The sequence below is a fragment of the Lolium rigidum genome, chromosome 2 (assembly GCF_022539505.1).
Source record: "Lolium rigidum isolate FL_2022 chromosome 2, APGP_CSIRO_Lrig_0.1, whole genome shotgun sequence".
Taxonomy (NCBI): Eukaryota; Viridiplantae; Streptophyta; class Magnoliopsida; order Poales; family Poaceae; genus Lolium; species Lolium rigidum.
In genome coordinates this window covers 18,758,835-18,772,369 of record NC_061509.1, presented here as the reverse complement: position 1 = coordinate 18,772,369, position 13,535 = coordinate 18,758,835, and the positions used below count along the sequence as shown (strand labels likewise).

Here is a 13,535-nt window from a genome sequence, read left to right as displayed (position 1 = left end):
AGCTAGTATAGCAAAGCAAAGAGGCGTCCGCTGAATGATGATGGCGCAGACGACCCTGTCTCGCTGCCTATATCCGTCAGCAGTTGCCGAAAGGACAGAAGAACGTGCCATTCATTTGACAATCACCCTCTCTCTTTGTACCACAAGTAGCATCTCCTCGACTCTGAATCAAATCTCAACCCTTCCCCTCAACATAGGACCTCGATTCATCATTAGGCCTAGCTAGCTCATGGTAGCTCGCGCCAAATCTCGATGGACGAATTAAACTAAATTTGTTAAATAATGCTACGATCAAACTATAACTAGTACCAAATTAAGCAATCAAAAGTATATAGTCAAAATGTTGCGTTGATCCCTGTCCCGGAGACGAGTTTGCGGAAGACGGCTGCGGCGATTGCTAGAGCGGGCACATGCGGTGTGCGTTGAGGGTCAGCACAAACGGTTTGTGCTCCCTCTTCTTTGTTGGACGGCTCGGTGAGGCATATGGATTTAGATGATGTGCCTAGGTATGAGCTCAGGGCACACATCCCCGATCATGGCCACCACTATCATCAAGCTTGTAGATGTAGCGATATGTGTCGCCAAGAAGGTTTATTAAATAATATAATTAAAAAGGGATGTGAGCATCATTTTAATCCAGAGGCCGGTGTTTCGACCTCCTTTTCAAAAAAATAAAAACGGTGAATATTTTGACATGATGAAATTTCTTGTCTTCTCCATGATTGCAAAGTTTCTATGGGGAAAATTAACACAAAAGGTCACCAAATTTGTATTTCTACACATACCACAATATTTATCCTTTTTCCATGATTTTTTTTTAAAATTATTTTACATCAAGAACATTACTTTTGACACCAGAGGCAGTTCTGACCACCCACTAGTCTAGTTAGGTGTGCACGGCGTGGAAATTTGTAAACCCCAGCTGTTTCGCGGCTTAAAAAAGAAGCTATAAATAAAAGGAGAGAAAAAGGAAAGGAAATGATGGTTCGTGCACTACTAGAAAAAGGCCTAGCCGTAGAGTGCTAGCAGTGACGCACCACTTTACTGATGCACCTCCATTGGTAGGCAAGATAGCAGTGACACACCGGTCCAGTAGTGCGCCACTGTTAAAGATCTGTCATGGTCCACCCCTTACCAGTGGCACACCCCTTACTAGTCAACCACTATAAAAGATATAGATATAAAATTTCAAAAAAAACTTTCGAGATGCCCATGTATTATGTCATCTATTATTAATGAGAATTAACAAACATGAATTTCAACTTTTTTTTGCAAAATCGCGGTCATGTTTCGAAAAAACAAGATTTCTAGGACCTCCGATGAAAATAATTTTTATATGAAAATGTATCTACACAAAATTTCCTATCCAATTTCAACGCCCTTCGGGTGTTTATGCAATTTTTAGATTCTCAAAAATCGAAAATGAAACAAGACTTTTTTCAGGTTTTAGATTTCGGGCAGAAATTTCAGAAAAGGAAAAAAAGTAGCATGGCGGATCCATGCCTTGGTACGCCACTGCTAAGCTCCCCGCCCACGAAATTTAAAATGCCTTGGCTGGCCACTTACCCCCTCCTACTCCCTACTCCCTCCTCCTTCACACATTCTATTCTCCTTCTCATCTCCTCTCCCCCTCCCCTCCTCCTTTCCTTTCGTTCCTTCTACTCCTCCATCCACTACTCCATCCACACCTCCTTACTCCTCTCCAACGACCCTCCGGCCTCCCTCCTCCTCTCCAGCAAAGTACGACGACCCTCCGGCCTCCCTCCCCCATCCTCCCTCCGGCCTCCATTACCCTCCTCCTCTCTATGAACCCTCCTCTCCTCCATCCTCCATCCTCACCTCACCTCACCTCTCCTCCCTTCTCTCATCCATCCTCACTGGCGGCTAGGCTATCAATGAGATGGCTAGGCTATCAATGAGATGAACACAGGACAAATAATTCGAGCAACAAAAACGAGAAAAAAATCGAGCAAAAAAATTCAAGAAAAAATGTGCCAAATTCAGATCCAGATTCAGAAATTTCAAATTTTAGCAGTGGCACACCTTTTTTTATCCAGTGGTGCACCTCCCGCTTTTAGCAGTGGTGCACTACGGAGCTAGTAGTGGCGCACTACTTGGTGCGCCACTACTAAGCCAGATAGCAATGGCGCACCACTGGTGCGCCACTGCTAAAAGTTAGCAGTGGCGCACCCGGTAGGCAATATATGTGCGCCACTGATTAGCTATTTTCTAGTAGTGGTGGCTATAGGCTAGGTGTGTCGGTCGTCGTAGTGTGGCACGACTTCAGTCCCGACCCGACAGAACAAAAAGCAAGCCTTGCAGCAGTTCTGCACTGGACTGCAACACGGCCAGCCCGATGACAGTCGCTGACCACGGTCAATGCCAAAAAGTATCTGCAATGGTCGCATGTCTAGAACAATGGCGATGACCAATGCCCCCACCCCAAAAAAAAATTCAAACACACAAGAATGAATAGAAATTCAAAGTCACGACCAATACATCGAGACACCAAATCGCCATCAAAGTCTCATTACCAAAACAATGTAGGCTTTATCGCCAACATAGATGAAATGAAAGGTGTTGTCACCTCCATCACCTCTGGTTCCTCCATATCGGTGGTCCTCCCTCACCGGCGCAAGGTAGGCGAGTCGCTGGAGGAGTTGTTAAGGTCAAGGCAGAGGCCCTCTCATCGCGGCGCCGTGATAGGCGAGAAGGCAACATTGGGATTCGTGTGTGCCTTGCTCTCACCTATCTTGTGGGAGTTGAGCCACATCTGCTAGAGCGTCGGCAGGTCGTACCCCTCATTGTAGTACGCCGGTGAGGACGGAGAGGCCCTCCACGAAAATCCAGCAGTGGTGCTACCATGCGTGTCTCCGATGCCAGTGTAGTAACCACGTCTGCCTTCAGATTGACTGAGGTTGAGGGTGACCTACGCCGCCGCTAAGGTCACCTCCACCGCGGCCTGGTGGACTTCCCCGTTTTTGCGATGCCTCTTGCGATCCGCTGTCACTATTTTGCAACGGTTGTGCTCGGCCTCCAAAGCTTCCTTGAACATGTTGCTTCACCTTCAACGGTTGCTAGCGTGGCTGCATCTATGTCATCTTCTTCTTGGGAGGCATGCCGGTACCGGCGTGGGAAGAGGGTGTACTCTGTGATAATTCTTGGTTAACGATGCCTTGAACTCGGCTCGGTTCCGTGTTAATATATAGGCCAACATCGGCGAGATTTACAGAGTTGTTGTTACAACAGATAGAGAGAGGGAAAACCGCACATCATCTTTATCTACAGATGCTTGGCGTGAACATGAAGATAGAAACAACTTAGCTAACTAACTATTCTATCTCTAACACCCCTCCTCGATCACAACCTTTCCTAAGGTTGAGATTGTATTTAAAAGCTTCAAACTGCCGTGTTGGTAGAGCCTTTGTGAATCCATCTGCCACCTGGTCTTGAGAAGGGATAAATCTGATCTCGAGCAATTTCTTTGCTACTCTTTCCCTTACAAAATGAAAATCTATTTCTATATGTTTTGTTCTTGCATGAAAAACAGGATTGGCTGAGAGGTATGTTGCTCCCATGTTGTCACACCATAAACATGAAATTTTCTTTCTATGAACACCAAGTTCCTTCAATAATGATTCTAACCAAATAACCTCTGCGATGAGCATTTGCTAATGCTTTGTATTCAGCCTCGGTGCTTGACCTTGAGACTCGTTGCCTCGTTTTCTAGCACTCCAAGAAATTAGATTAGGTCCAAAAAATACCGCAAATCCTCCCGTTGATCTTCTATCATCAACACAGCTCGCCCAATCGAGCATCCGAGAAGGCACTTACTAATGTAGAGAAGGATCTCTTAAAACTTAACCCAAGACTTACGAGTACCTTTGATATACCCGAGTATTCTTTTCACCGCAGATCCAATGCACGATGGTAGGCGAATGTAAATACTGGCATACCTTATTTACTGAAAAGGCAATATCTGGTCGTGTAAGAGTTAAGTATTGAAGAGCACCAACAATGCTCCTATATCTTGTACTATCATCTGGACCAAGTGGATCTCCCTCCATAGCTGATAATTTTTCGGAGGAAGACAAGGGCGTTGGTGCTATTTTCGAATCCTTCATACCAACTCTAGTCAACAAATCCATAGCATATTTTTCTTGGGTTAGAGTTATACCATCTCTTAATTTCTTAACTTCAATTCCCAAAAAATAATGCAGATCACCTAAGTCCTTAAGTGCAAAAGCCTTCCTCAAATCTTGAAGTAATGCGAGAAATGGCTCGGGTTGATGAACTGGTGACAATTATATCATCAACATATACTAGCACAAAAATGGTGATACCCGACTTGTTGTAAATAAACAATGAAGTATCAGCTTTGGATGGTGAAAAATCAAGTTCTTGGAGTTTTGAGCTCGGCTTTGCAAACCATGCTCTAGGTGCTTGCTTGAGTCCATATAGAGATTTATCCAATTTGCACACATGATAAGGTGCATGTGGATCTTCATAACCAGGTGGCTGTCTCATATATACTTCTTCTTCCAGAACACCATGGAGAAACGCGTTCTTCACATCTAGTTGCCTTAAGCTCCAACCTTTTGAAACTGAAACAGCTAGAACAAGTCTTATAGTAGCAGCTTTAACAACTGGACTAAAAGTGTCCTCATAATCTATGCCATAGCGTTGTTTAAAACCTTTTGCTACTAGTCTAGCTTTATACCTATCAATGGTTCCATCAGCTTTTCTTTTAATTCTATATACCCATTTACAATCTATTAAATTTATGCCCTTTTTGTATGGAACTAAGTGCCAAGTTTTATTTTCAACTAATGCTTTGTACTCATCATTCATAGCATGTTTCCAATCAGGATTTTCTAATGCCATTTGCAAGGTTTCAGGTTCATTAGAAAAAGTGGAAAGACCATACCGAACCGTCCCATCGGTGTAGGTTTTTGGTCTTCTGTTTCCTGTTGTGGATCTGGTGCGGTGCACAGTACCACGAGATGAGCCTCGACGCGAGAGGATCCCGGAGCTGTGGCTGTCCCCCGGCGTTGTCGAGGATCCGCGTCGCATGAGGATTTCCCGCGCGCGGGAGCCGCTTCGCTTGGCCCACTCGGCCCGGCAGTTCTCCACCCGGTCGGGAGCCCACGAGCAGATGCGGCGGCGAGGAGGCCCACGCGCCGTCGCCGGGTCGGCCTCGTTTCACCGGACGTGGCGGCAGGAGAGCTGCCTCGCCCTTTCGGACGCGGAGGAGCCGGGCGATGTGGCGTCCATTCGTTGGCTGCTGCCGGGCCCGCGAGCATCTTCTCGACGCGCGACCGGATGGCGACGCAGAACCGGATCCCGAGGGCGATCCTTCCAGGATCTCGGGCGTATCCGCATTGAATTCCGCGCCGGGCATGTCGTCTAGCGGCACATCCGGAGCATCTCCGTTTGGCTGATTTTGACCACCGTTTTGTATGAGATTTTCTTCTCCATCTAGCTCCCGCACCTGGGGAACATTATGAGGCAAAATAACGAGTAGGAGCATTAGGTGTTAGATCAATGCATTGTTCCTCCCCTTGATCTAATTCCGATGGATTTTGGAGGGAGGAAGGAAGGAGAAGAATTTCTCGCGGAGGAGAGCACCAGACATTGGGATGAAGCTTGGCAAAGGGAAATACTGTTTCATCAAAGACAACGTCTCGTGACACATAGACACGGCCAGTGGACACATCAAGGCATTTGACACCTTTGTGCATATGACTGTAGCCAAGAAAGACGCATTGTTTGGAACGGAATGCTAACTTTCGCTTGTTGTATGGTCGAAGGTTGGGCCAACAGGCACAACCAAAAACACGTAGAGATGAAAAATCAGGAGATTCATGGAGGAGACGTGTCATAGGTATTTCATTGTCAATGACCGACGATGGAAGCATGTTGATTAAGTATGTGGCGGTCAAAAAGGCTTCATCCCAGAATTTTAATGGCATGGATGCGTTTGCAAGCAGTGTTAAGCCCACCTCGACAATGTGGCGATGCTTGCGTTCTGCTGACCCATTTTGTTGATGGGCATGAGGGCAAGACACATGATGGGATATACCCATTTTTGTGAAAAAGGGGTGTAGTTTTTCATATTCACCTCCCCAATCTGTTTGGATGGCAATGATTTTACTATCAAATTTTCGTTCAACAAGAGTTTGAAAATTCTGAAAAACTTGAAAGACTTCAGATTTTTTCTTGATGAGATAGATCCATGAAAATTTACTAAAGTCATCAATGAAGCTTACATAGTATGAAAAATGACCAACAGAGGTGGGAGCAGGTCCCCAAACATCTGAGAACACTAACTCTAGTGGCTTAGTGGACATACTAGTAGATCTTGTATAGGGAAGTTGATGACTTTTTGCTCTTTGACATGAATCACACACAAACTCACACCTAGATTCTTTTGAATGGGGAAGCTCAAATTTCCTAAGAATTCGATGAACGATTTTGAAGGAAGGATGACCTAATCGATCGTGCCACCGTGTAGCTGAAGGCTTGGTGGCGCTAAGAACTTGTTTATTTCTTGATGATGATGATGACACCAACGGATAGAGGCCTCTGTAGCATCTACCTTTAAGAAGTACCTTCTTCGTTTCCAGATCCTTCACATAAAAGTACCAAGGGTGAAATTCAACATAGACATTATTATCTAATGTTAGGCGATGAATGGAAACAAGATTTTTGTAGCACTTGGAACATGGAGGACATTTCGAAGGTGAAGTTGTTTGGATGGGGAGTTAACAAATGCATGACCAACATGACTAATGTCCATACCTGTCCCATTGGCCGCATGGATCTTCTCACGGCCATTGTACTTCTCTTTCATGGTGAGCTTTTCGAGCTCACCGGTGATGTGATCTGTGGCCCCGGTGTCAGAGTACCAGCTTGGTATCCACACCGTAGGAGGCGGCGTTTGCACCTCTTTCTTCTTCCTCCTCTTCATCTTCGCAGTATCGGTGCCAGCACCTGTATGCAGGGTGGCCCGATTTGCCACAGATCTGGCAGACGACGTCGCGGTCCTTGCCGCTGCCTTTGTTGCCGCCGCCACGACGACCGCCTCCACGGCCGCCTTGTTGATGTCCCTGGCCATGCCCTTGAGCATAGCCACGACCGCCGCCACGGCCGCCGCGATAGTTTCCACGGCTGCCACGCCGTCCGCCACGTCCGCGTGCGCAGAGTTGGCGAGAGGACTTCGGATCATTGTCGACGCCGCTGAGGAGGAGATTCATGTGGTTGTCGTAGGAGCTGATCTGCGCGTAGAGCTCGGCGACGGTGATCTTGTGATCGGGGTTTGCCCCGATGGCGGCGAAGAGGGGATTGTACGGGTCGTCAAGCCCGGCGAGGAGGTACTCCACCACCTCGTCTTCTTCCATGGGGCGGCCTGCTGCTGCAAGCTCATCGGTGATCGCCTTCACCGCGGCGAAGTATTACGCCGTAGTTTTGCCCTCCTTCTTGGTGTTGGCGAGCTGCACCCGCAGGTTGGCGATGCGGGTGCGGGACTTGGCGGCGAACATGGACTTGATCGCCAGCCAGACCGCCGATGCTGTCCTCATGCCAATGCAGGAGACGAGGATCTCCTTGGACAGCCGATGCCGGCAGGTAATGAAGGACCCGCCGATCGCTTTGAACCCGGTTCTCATAATCTGGATTGCTCACCTCGGTGCGTTTGCCGTCGATGGTGTCGAAGGTCGTTTCGACGGCGCCTTGTTTGTCCCATCGAGGAAACCCATCGGGCGGGCACCTCCGATGGCGGGGAGGACCTGCGTCTCCCATAGCAGGAAGTTCTCCCTTGTCGGCCTTCTCCGACGTGCCCTGCGTCGGTAGCGGGCTGCTCATGCCGAAGGTGGAGGAGGAGGAGCTCATCGTGTTTCTAGATGTGTTTTTGGAAGACTAGCTCTGATACCATGTGATAATTCTTGGTTAACGATGCCTTGAACTCGGCTCGGTTCCGTGTTAATATATAGGCCAACATCGGCGAGATTTACAGAGTTGTTGTTACAACAGATAGAGAGAGGGAAAACCGCACAGCATCTTTATCTACAGATGCTTGGCGTGAACATGAAGATAGAAACAACTTAGCTAACTAACTATTCTATCTCTAACATACTCTAGGTGCGAACTGGAGCTGCCGGTGTGAACTCGAGCGGGGAGGGGAGAGAGAATGGAGTCTTGAAAGGAATTGTGGAATAATTGCAAGGTTTTGAGCCGTGTCGGTGCTAGGCCTATCCCACCGCCAAAACCCAACATGGTGCGGATCGCCGGCGCGTCCGTCCCGCACGGGAGAAGTGCCAACTATTCGGATTTCACAAGCTAATTATTGGCCGCACCGTGGGAACCTATGGAGACCCCAATACTGGGGCCGACGGTGGAGATGATCTGAGAATGGCCGGTGGAGTAGGAAGGGTGAAGAGTATAAGTGTAGATCGTCTTGCTGTCTTGGATTGGATGTGTATAAATGTGAAGAGTAGGATCGATGTGATTTATCATTCTCTCCGGTGCAAAGGGTGGAAGGAAAGGAGGAAGCAAATTAAGCATCTCATTCGGCCTCCCCAACCCCACCAACACCTTGGCTGCTTGGCACCACCTTGCTGCCGTGCCCCCGGCCTCCTTCTCCGTTCTTACCTTTATCTCATCCCGGCTCCAAGCATCGATCTCCCCTTCCCCTTCCTCGCTTTGATCCCCTCCTCAGGTTCGCAGATAGATTGGCAGATACAAACATTGTCTGTTTCTTCATGGTTGGTTGATCGAGTGAGTGAGAGAGAGGAAGCATCTATCTTGTGACGCAAAGCTCCACATCTTTCCAAGCACCGCCAACGCCACCACACCACTGTTTCTTCTTAGTTTGTTGCGCCACCACGCTCCTCCGCCCCCTGCATTGCCACCTTCCTATCCACCTTCTGTAGCGTGAAGCGTGCAAATCCAGAAGCAGATACAGAGCAGAGCGCAGCTAGTCTGCAATCTGCGTTGCAAGAACTGCAGAGAGCTAGAGACTGCTTTTTTTTCGCGGAGGCGCTTGCTTGCTTGCCGGCCCCGACTAACGGCGGAGTGAGGATGCCGTTCATGGCGGGGGGCTCCTCAACGCGATCGTTGCAGCCGACGGCGGCGGGGGCGGACACCACGGACCTGCACTTCTGGCTGCAGTGGCGGGTGGCGGTGTGCGGGCTCTGGGTGCTCTGCTGCGTCGTGGCAGCGGCTTACCTCATCTGGCGCCACGAGGGCCCCGGCGCGCACCGCCGCCCGGACGACGCCGGGAGCGACGGGAAGGAGCGGAGGAGGAGGCGGCCGGACGGGGTTATGTACGACGATGAGGCGTGGCGGCCGTGCCTCCGGGACATCCACCCGGCATGGCTCCTCGCGTACAGGCTCGGCTCCTTCATCGCCCTCTTCAGCCTCCTCATCGTCATCGTCATCTCCGACGGCGGCAGCATCTTCTACTACTACACGCAGTAAGCTCACTCCCACTGCTTGCTTCTTTTACAACTTTCTTTTTTTCCAAACATTTTGCTTCTGTTCTGAGGGGGAAAAAATGGCTTCCACTAGTACGATTTAGTGGATGCAAAGTTGGATTGTTGTTTTGAGCCTTTCAACGGAAGGGAAAAAAAATGCATTGTTCCAACTTGATTACATCTCTGATGATGTGGATTAACTGGATTTTGTAACCAGCAATGTGGTGTGCTCACGAACTTTGCCTTTCCTCTCTCCTCTTGAAAATTTCAAATTTTATTTCAGGGAATAAAGTGAGAGATTTCTCATGATTACATCAACTACACTGATCTTTGACATGTTCTCTGAAGAAACTAAGAACATTGAGAATGTCCTGAAAATTTCTTTACCACATTCATATTGATCTACTGTGCACAACCGATTGCTAGCAGCAGTTCGCTACCTAGCTTCGACAGCAAGCGACTCCTCACCGCATTTTCAGTACTGCCTTTTTGTGTACACAAATGCATTTTGAAGATGGTTTTATTGATGATGCAGTACTTTGATTTGATAATGTGGAAAAGGACCTCATAGTGGTACATGTTTTGTCAAGAACATTAAAGAGACAATATTTTCGTGCAGTACAACGTCACAAGTAAACATAGGCAGGATAGTGTTGTGGGAATACCTGTTCCATTGATGATTTCTCATGTCAGATTGCTTTAACAGACCCACTTTGATACTGTTTTTTTATTTAGAGGCAAATCTCTAGTTGCTTTTCTTTTCTAAAGGAAAAGAAATGTGGTGTAACTGGTTGGTAGCATCAAAGTTATCTATGCGAAGATATGATACTTGGCTTGTTGGTGTTTGTGACTGCTCTCAGTAGCAGCATTTGTCCCCAGCATGTGCTAATTGGTTGTTCAACTGTCAATCATGCAGGTGGACCTTCATTCTGGTGACGATTTACTTCGGGGTAAGCGAAATAATTTGTCTCTTCAATGAATTAATTATAAACAATGATATTCATGTTGATGATATCTACGTCCACGCAATCCTTATATTAAAACGCTATGTTTTTCTCTCTGCATTTTTCAGCTTGCCACGGCGCTGTCGATCTACGGATGCAGTAAATTCGTCAACTGCAACGCCGTCGTGGCAGCGACAGACACTGAGCTGGGGCCTTACTCTGCCCACGGTGCCATCACTAAACCGACCGCCGATGAAGAAGACGACGGCACGAGAAAGATCGCTGGATTCTGGGGGTACTTGCTCCAGATCATCTACCAGGTACAGAGGCATTCCATACCACCATAAACTATGAAATATTGGCCACTTGGAGATTTTCCAGATTTCCTATATGAGAGGGACATCTGGACTGCCATCACATCTGCATTGCATTGCACTGCATGGAGGACGTGGTCTCACTTTGCTTTTCAGGCGCAATTATTAGTGCTCCTATGTGGTTAGCATCATGCACCAGAAACTAAAGTATGTTTATAATGTGCTCTGGTGAATTGGATTCTATTCCCAAGGATCAGATATGACCACATAGCATCTTTGTCTGCAAGATCCTACTAGATGAGCCACTGCGGTTGTTGGTCCAGCCCAAATGCCCAATATCATAGTTCTTTGCACCTGAAGGGCTTGATCAACTTTATCCCATATCTCAAGTATAGGGGTGGCCCTTATAGAAGTAGCATCAGGAATAAAGAAAAACTAATTATTTTTTTGTTGATCTGCTAGGCATACTGTATCAGGACTAGAAACATATCATATTTCCACAACATAATAACCTAATAGATACAACTTCCGGTGATGCTCTGATAGTATTGGGCTCACAATCATTTTTGAGTTATTTTCTAGGACTGTCAGTTAAGAAATAGAGTTTAGTCCACTTTTTAATGTATCTGAAGTTGGCATTCTTTGTGAATCTCCTTTATTGGATCCTGCATAACTTTGGTTTTCATCTGTACCTATTTTCAAAAAATGAAAGCCATGTTTTGACAATCTAGCAGCTTATGCAAGAGAATTATTCTTAATATAGAACCGTTTCACCAAACTTGCATTTTGACGTCTCTATAACTGTGGACAGACCAATGCAGGAGCTGTGATGCTTACGGATTGTGTCTTTTGGTTCATCATTTTCCCCTTCCTAACCGTCAAAGATTACAGTGTGAATTTTGTGAGTATGCTTGCTATATTCCTTCTTTCATAGCCATCATCTAATTGACATGGCTAACTTGATCCTTGTCTTACAGTTACTAATAGGAATGCACTCGGTCAACGCTGTTTTCTTGCTCGGCGAAGCGTCCCTGAATAGCATGGTAAGTGGATGAACTGGATTATGCATGCAAGTTCATGCATGGTATTTACAGTTGTACTCATCACAATTCCTTACAATTCACACGATTTTTACAGCGCTTCCCATGGTTCCGGATCGTGTATTTCTTCCTCTGGACCGCACTTTACGTTGTTTTCCAGTGGATTGTCCATGCATCAACTCCAATCTGGTAACATTTTCAGCATCCATTCCCTTTCTGGAGCACAATAACTATTTGCACAATATTCTTCTATTCACTGAACACTTCTTATCTTAATTTATTTGCAGGTGGCCCTACCCCTTCCTCGACCTCTCAGCTAATCTAGCGCCTTTGTGGTAATTTCTCCCTACCACTTTAGTACTCTACACTATGAACATAAAATCTTTCTGTATTTCGTGTACATTTTTATTAATTGAAATTACTGTAGTCACAAGCTGAACCAAGTTTTTTCCTGACCTATTGTGCAGGTACTTTGCTGTTGCGTTTATGCAATTGCCGTGCTACGTGATCTTCAGGCTGTTGATGAACCTTAAACACAGCCTTCTCTCCAAACATTTCCCAGAATGCAGTAGTAAGAGAGTAGCATCATCGGATGAGCAACCATGCCGTATTACTGCCCCGGTCGTCCATTAAGAACAGTTTATACAGAAAGGCAATACAAATTGGCAAGAAGAAGCAACCAAATAAGGGTGGCTCTTCAGGGTGCCAAATCAATTGGAGCGTCTTTTAGTTGGTAATATTTTTTATCGTTTCTCAAGTAATTATAACCACCTAGCTAGGATACTTTCAATAAAAAATGAAAAATAACTAATATATTACATTATGATTCATGAAGGTACACACCAAAAGAGGAAACCAACTTCACCAAGATAAGATGAATGATCTTGTGTAGCTGTGTTTGTGATGTACAACTTCAAACTAAAAGAAAGACACATGAGAAGGGGTGCCAAGGCTGCGCTTGAGTTCTAGGATACTGATCCGGATGATGAATTGATCACAGATTATAACGATCCAGTATTCCAGGGCTTCTTCGAAACCAAGATTGGCTGCACTCCCTCGGTAGGATTACTTGAAGGGAAGCATGTGTTTCTGCAGTAGAAAATATTGACGAACGTAGGTGATAAAATAACATGGAAAAAGGATACCTTGTAAGGCAAGTACCAAAAATAGCACGAGAACGACAGCTTTACATTTTCAGAGACCATATATCATATATATCATGGCTTGTGATAGAGTTTTGAGAATTTAAACCCTTCTTGCTTGTTTCCATTGATTTAATGATCTTTTGCCCATTTCTGGAAAATAACTTAAAATTGTATTATGACTGTGATAGGATGCTAAGGAAAATCACTAAAAATCATTTTTAGATACCCAACTATGAAAGTATGGAGAGTACATAATGGGTGTTCAAAGATTCAAAATGTATGTATGAAAATATGTCTCGCAATTTCAACCATATTTTGAAACAAATCAATGAAAAATTGAAGAAATTAAAAAAATGCAATTCTACTGCATGGGGTCCTTTTACACGTACTAATTGACATAAAAATATCGAACTTGAATTAGAACAATCTAAAAAACAAGTGTTCTCAAAATGGGCTAAAGGAAGTTTCCAACATTTCATTAGAAAAACATGATTTCACATTTTTCAAGTCCTAAAAATGGATTTATTTTTCAAGCAGGTGCAAAGATTATGATGCAAAATGGTACTACTTGAATTACACCACGCAAAGTAGACCATATTGGATGGCCAATGCCCAAATA

At 45.7% G+C, this 13,535-nt stretch overlaps 1 protein-coding gene across 1 annotated transcript; it reads left to right on the top strand.

The window, feature by feature from the left end:
- Positions 1-9,087: 9,087 nt before the first annotated feature.
- LOC124689289 lies at positions 9,088-12,786 on the top strand. Its single transcript, XM_047222844.1, has 9 exons — positions 9,088-9,473; positions 10,390-10,423; positions 10,546-10,737; positions 11,543-11,632; positions 11,709-11,774; positions 11,869-11,960; positions 12,059-12,106; positions 12,239-12,504; positions 12,607-12,786. Exons 1-8 carry the CDS (start codon positions 9,088-9,090, stop codon positions 12,402-12,404), a joined length of 1,074 nt encoding a protein of 357 aa, XP_047078800.1. The 3' UTR covers positions 12,405-12,504; positions 12,607-12,786.
- The last annotated feature ends 749 nt before the right edge of the window (positions 12,787-13,535 follow it).